Genomic DNA, 6,131 nt, shown 5'->3' with positions numbered 1-6,131 from the left:
TGCAGTGGCCATGATAACAAGCTGGTTGCTAGGTCAGTGGAAACCACCAGCACCACAGGGAGCAAAAACATGTTCACCCCCAGCCCCAGCCTTAAAGCAGCCACAAATGCAAAGACATCACAGCCAAACATTGTCACACAAACACCTTTCAGCGCCAAAAATTTTGTTCCAAAGTCCCCAAGGTTGCCCATGTCATTAAATATCAGTCAGGCAAGGCTAAGTGGAAAGGAAGGAGCTGAATCGAAGGAGGTGGACAGATCAGTGCAGGAGCTGTCCCTCACTGAAAAATAAAACCCCCCTAGCCATTCCAGTCAAGCCTCCTGCTAGCAGCAGCAAACATCCGCCATCTGTTGATAAAACATCAGTGTACACATCCACCAGCCAGTCACACCCGACCATTCCTCCAGGATATTTGGGACCTGGTGCCAGGGGCCAGGAGGACCGAAACCAGACCCCCAAACGCGCCAGTATTGTGATGGAGACATGCTCATCAGAGATACCTTCTGCAGCTATCTACCACACCTTGCCACTGGGCTTGTCGACCAGTCAGCCACAAATCTACTGTTTCTCACCAGCAATCACGCCCACTCCCACCCTGGACCCCTTCCAGGCCACTCAGAGGAAGATGCTCCTGGATCCCACTACCGGGGGCTACTACCTGGTGGACACTCAGGTGCAGCCGGCCACCAAGCGCCTGTTTGACCCAGAAACAGGCCAGTATGTTGATGTGCCCATGCCACAACCTCCCATGACCTCTGTGCCTGTGCCCATGTCACCTTTGGCCCTCAGTCCAGGAGTGTATGGGCACACCTACATGATCTACCCGGGCTTTGTGTCTACACCCTCAGTGATCCCGGCCCGGACGCTGGTGCAGTCACAGATATCGGTGCAGTCAAATGGGGATAGCAAGGAGAGAGCCTCATTGCAGCAGACTGAGGGTATGTGCATAGAGAGTCCCTTCTACATGGCCACGGGAAAGTCTCCCCAGGCGGCCTCCAGGGCTCAACAGCAGGCCTCCACCAACAGACTGCCACAGGGCCTCTCCAGCATCAGACAGCCTGTCATTGGCATCACCTCCCAGCAGGGGCCCCGAATCATCGCCCCGGTGTCATATGATGGGACCACCATGAGCTTCGTGGTGGAACACAGATGATCGGCAGCTACCTGGACAGGTGAGTTTGCTTTTTGTAAAAACAAATCTATTAAAACCACAGATTACATTTCTTACAATACAATGATTGCAATCAGAAGATAAAAATCTTTTAGTATAATAGTGAAATAAGACAATACCATTTCTTTCCAGCTTCCTGGTTTTTTCCCATTCTGTTTTGTATATCATATAATGACTTTCATTACGGTGGACTCACATTTATGCACTTCATGAGCAGAGCTTTCCACAAGGACAGCTCAACATGTAGACCAAATTTGTGGGGTTGCAATTTTTAAATTGACCATAAGAAAATATTTTACCAGTTAATGGATGTTTCATACAGAAGCACAGTGCGTTCAGCAAAGAAAAACATGGTAAATGTTTTCTTACTCATAATTATGACTCACTATCTTATAATTAGGAGGTTCCAGATGTTATGATTACAAGGTCGCATAATTATGACTTTTAACTCAGATTTAAGAGAAAACATATGACTGATTAGAACACATCAGAACTTGTCTGACAATCAGCAGGTTCTACAGATTTCTTTAGTTGTATATATATATATATCCAATACATCCAAATACATAGCAAATATGAACTGTTAACAGCTAATTTGGCATATTTAGTGTTTGAAAATGTTAACAAATATAGGCTAAAAACATGGCCCAGTTGCAGCCTACAGTGTACAGCAACTCATTGCAGCCATGGTATCATTGCACTTCCTGTTTCTGGTCAAAGTTTCATCTGTTCATGTGGGTGAAGACTTTTAACATTATAGGGAATAACCAGTTTCCTAGTGTCATGTCAGCTGGATGAGAAGGTTTAACATGCATGAATGAAAAAGGAAGAGACATGATGTGAAGTTTGCAAATAAGCTCCTCAGCAGGTACAAACCCACCTGCGAGTGTCAATACGGAGGATTATACTGATATACAATAAAGTAGTTCTTCGAGGAATAGGTGTTCGGTCGTGTGTGTGTGTGTGTGACACAGTGTAGGAGTGAAAGGTCAGGCGATGACAGGCGTTTGTTAGGTGTATACACGGAGTGCTTCAGCTGCTGCTGGGCATCAGCAGGCTGCCTGGCAGGTCACACCCGCAGCAGGGGTAGCTGGCTTTTTATAGGTCAAGTCATTTAAAGACAGACAGAGTGAGAAGCCAGGTTCACATGGCCCCTCATCAGCAATTACATAAACACAGCATGCAACATAGTAGCAAATAGCCTCAGCTGCACCGTGGCATTTGGAGTTCCCCTTCTCATCTGAGAATGAGACCCACATACCTGAGGGCACAGTTAAATTTATAAAGTACACAGATAGTCAGATAGTCTAGAGGTTGGATAAATGTTTTTTTTTGGGAGGAAGTTTCAGTAGTTTAAATCAGATTTTTGTCATTTTTTTCTTTGAGCATAGCAATGAATGTTCATGTTTTTCAGTTAAAGATACCCAAGTGCCCAGTTCAGGCTCTAAGGACCAACAGGGCTTTTTAAAGATGCCAACAGATTCTAAATATAATTAGGCCAAAAGAAAACTAAATCAAAACAGGAGCTCTCCTGGTATCCCCCACCGCCACCGGTGCTCTTGAAGGGAAATAAACAATATACTAATAGACGGAAAAGACAAAGTGCATCCACATCCATGGGTAGGATGTGACACAAAAAAATCCAATTCACTTAAATGGATGGTTGGTTATTTATTAAAAGGCCTTTAATAAATATAGTCTAACACAATAGAGGTTAAAGATAGCAAGATAGGCTAAGGAAGGCTAGTGTACCGATACCTGTTGGTGGATTTTTAAGCAGTCTAACACCCAAAGACAGGGAAATTGTTATGCATGTTTTCATCCTAAATGGCCCAAATACATTGAAGTTGATAATAACTGATCTGTGAGGCTAAAATCTAACTGGTAAAAAGCATTGGAAGTGTTTTTGGATACATTTACTATGCATCTCACACCCGTCTCACTCTGCAGATAGAATTCCATTACTGTACATCAAATGAGTGAATCCACACTGAATCAGGGAGACTCTCGTCTCCTGTAGAACCCTCCCGTTCTTTTAGACTCCATGGCTGTTTTTCCTTCTGCTGTGTTTAATGAAGTGTAATCTCCACAGTCGGCAGTTTAAATCACACAAACCTTGTTTTCTGTTTCTACTGGAATCTGTTATTGTATAATTTTGACCAAAATATGAAATATGTATGTCTGAATGTGAGTATAAACTCAGTCATAACAGTAGTCATCGGCCTTGTGAGCATTGAAAGAGGAAGACTTTGGATTACTCCACACCCCTGGTTAGTAAGGTTCTTGCATCAACATTTATGAGAAATGTTTTGACACACCAGTCGTTGTCTGACAGTCAAGCTATACAGGACACCAGGGAACAGTTTGTTCACTGAGGACACACACTCAGAGAGAAGGATACTAAGCCTACAATCTTCACTGGGTGAGAACAAATCAGAAGATATGGGAACTTCTGGAATACTATTACCATTGATTGCCGAAAGAGACTTTTAGAAGAGCAACAACTCAAAGTGAAACCAAACGCTCAAAGTGATTTACTGCCTGCTGTGTTTTAAGCCTCAGAAATGGCTGCCCAGCTCGCTCTAGCAGAGCTGGATTTCTCTTGTCCAATCTGTCAAGATGTCTTCAAAAATCCTGTGGTGCTGTCATGTAGCCACAGCTTCTGCAAAGCCTGTCTGCAGACCTGGTGGGCAGACAAATGTATTCATGAATGCCCAGTTTGTAAAAGGAGATCTTCCAGGACTGAGCCACCGTGTAACTTGGCATTAAAGAACCTATGCGAAGCCTTCTTACAGGAACTTTCTCTAGAAGATAAAGACTCTGCCAAATCTGAGGCCCTCTGCTCTCTGCACTCTGAGAAACTAAAGCTCTTCTGTCTGGACCATCAGCAGCCAGTGTGCCTTGTCTGCCGGGATTCAAAAACACACACCAACCACAGATTCAGACCCATCATTGAAGCAGCACAGGATTTGACAGAGCAGCTCCGGAGATCCCTAAAGCCCTTACAGGACAAACTGGAGCACTTTAATCAAGTTAAAGCTAACTGGGATCAAACAGCAAAACACATTTTGGCCCAGAGGCAACGCACAGAGAAGGTGATCGAGGAAGAGTTTAGGAAGTTTCACCAGTTTCTACAAAATGAGAAGGAGGCCAGGATCACTGCACTGAGGAATGAAGAGGATCAGAAGAGTCAGATGGTGAAGGAGAAGATCAAAGCTCTGAGTGAAAACATAGCAGCTCTGACAGAAACAATCAGAGCTACAGAGACAGTACTGAAAGCAGCAGATGTCTCATTCCTGCACAGCTACGAAGCTGCAGTGAAAAGAGTCCAGCAGCACCCCCTGCTGGATGGGCCACAGCTGGCTTCAGGAGGCCTGCTTGATGTGGCTAAACATGTGGGTAACCTGGCTTTCAACATCTGGAACAAGATGAAGAACATGGTTACATATTCTCCGGTGATTCTGGATCCAAACACTGCTTCCCCTTTTCTCATGTTGTCTGCAAATCTAACTCATGTGAGAAATATAAAGACAGAACGAGAGAGACAGCTTCCCAGAAACCCAGAAAGATTTGAAGACTACCCCACAGCCCTGGGATCTGAGGGCTTTAACTCAGGGACTCACAGCTGGGATGTTGATGTTAACAGAAATGAAAATTGGGCAGTGGGTGTGATAGGAGAGTCTGTCCCAAGGCAGGCAGAGATTCTGAGTGGATACTGGGAGATATGGTTCATTGATGGTAAATACAAAGCCTACTCTCCGCCACGTACAGACAGATATCTCTCAGTGGGGCAACCAATCCAGAGAATCAGAGTGCATCTGGACTGGGACAGAGGAAAACTGTCTTTCCTTGATCTGGATACTAACAAAAACCTTTACACCTTCTCACAGAAGTTCACAGAGAGGCTGTTTCCATTTCTCAACACTTTAAACACACTGAAGATATTACCAGTGAGAGTCACTGCTCAGTTAGAGATGTAGATGGTGATGGTTATGATGGATGCAGTCATATTGTAATTAATTTAGTTACTAAAGTTTTGACAGTTTGTTATGAAATTCCACTGCTGACAATATTGAATGACTGTAAATACATAGTGTACTCTCCACCAGTTACTGTGCATAAAAACCTGTCTCACCAAAGAAGCCATTGTAGAAGATCAGAGTGCATCTGGACTGGAACAGAGAAAAGCTGTTGTTTTCTGATACATACTGTACTTTCACACACACACGTTCACTGTGTCAAAGAGAGCGGAGACAGCGGTGATAGCTGTATATGGTGGATGAGGCCATTTGAAGGGACAAGGGTGATCATAAATCACACTAAGGGGAAAACCTGGGCATGGCCGCAAACAAGACGCCACCAGAACACCTGGAAAAAATACAATCAAAGTCTGAAACCAGGATGCAGCAACAGTAGCATCAGGCTGAGGAGGAAATCTTGTAAATGTTTTCTTAACTTTTGCAATACTGAAACATTATGAGTGTTTAAGCATGATTTTCTATATGTGATTTGCTAATGAGATATATTGTTTTATGGATTAGTGTTACTGTCAAAGCTTGAGGAAGTGATGATGATGATGACGATGATGATGCAATGTCTGGAAATGATTGGTGACTGTTTTATGCAATGACTGATATTTAATAGGTTGATTTAATCACTTATGCTAATGAGTGATTATGATGGTGGTTTGATGAAAAGTAATTGTGTTTTTGCCAGTTGATTAAAACAAAAAATGAATGCGTGACTGGTGTGTGTCAGAATCGGCCATGTAAAAAGGGGAAGGAAACAATCAACTGAAAAATACACAGTCCTCCAAATGAGGAAGTGCAAAGAGAGGCAACAGGAGTGTGACCTCGGTAAAAAATATTTGCATTTACAGGAAAATGTGCACTAATCTATCACAGTCTGTCCACGCTCAAGCAGGAGGCTATCATGCCATGAGCTTAGGCAATTGGAAGAA

General features: G+C 43.5%; 1 protein-coding gene across 1 annotated transcript; it reads left to right on the top strand.

Annotated features, from left to right (window-relative positions):
• The first annotated feature begins 3,443 nt into the window (after positions 1-3,443).
• On the top strand, positions 3,444-5,904 carry LOC109957178 (zinc-binding protein A33-like). Its single transcript, XM_020594843.1, has one exon. It carries the CDS (start codon positions 3,736-3,738, stop codon positions 5,149-5,151), a length of 1,416 nt encoding a protein of 471 aa, XP_020450499.1. The 5' UTR covers positions 3,444-3,735; the 3' UTR covers positions 5,152-5,904.
• Positions 5,905-6,131: the final 227 nt, after the last annotated feature.

This window comes from Monopterus albus, unplaced genomic scaffold, assembly GCF_001952655.1.
Source record: "Monopterus albus unplaced genomic scaffold, M_albus_1.0 scaffold25.1, whole genome shotgun sequence".
Classification (NCBI taxonomy): domain Eukaryota; kingdom Metazoa; phylum Chordata; class Actinopteri; order Synbranchiformes; family Synbranchidae; genus Monopterus; species Monopterus albus.
The sequence above is the reverse complement of the archived record's forward strand: the minus strand, read 5'-3'. Positions and strand labels throughout refer to the sequence as shown.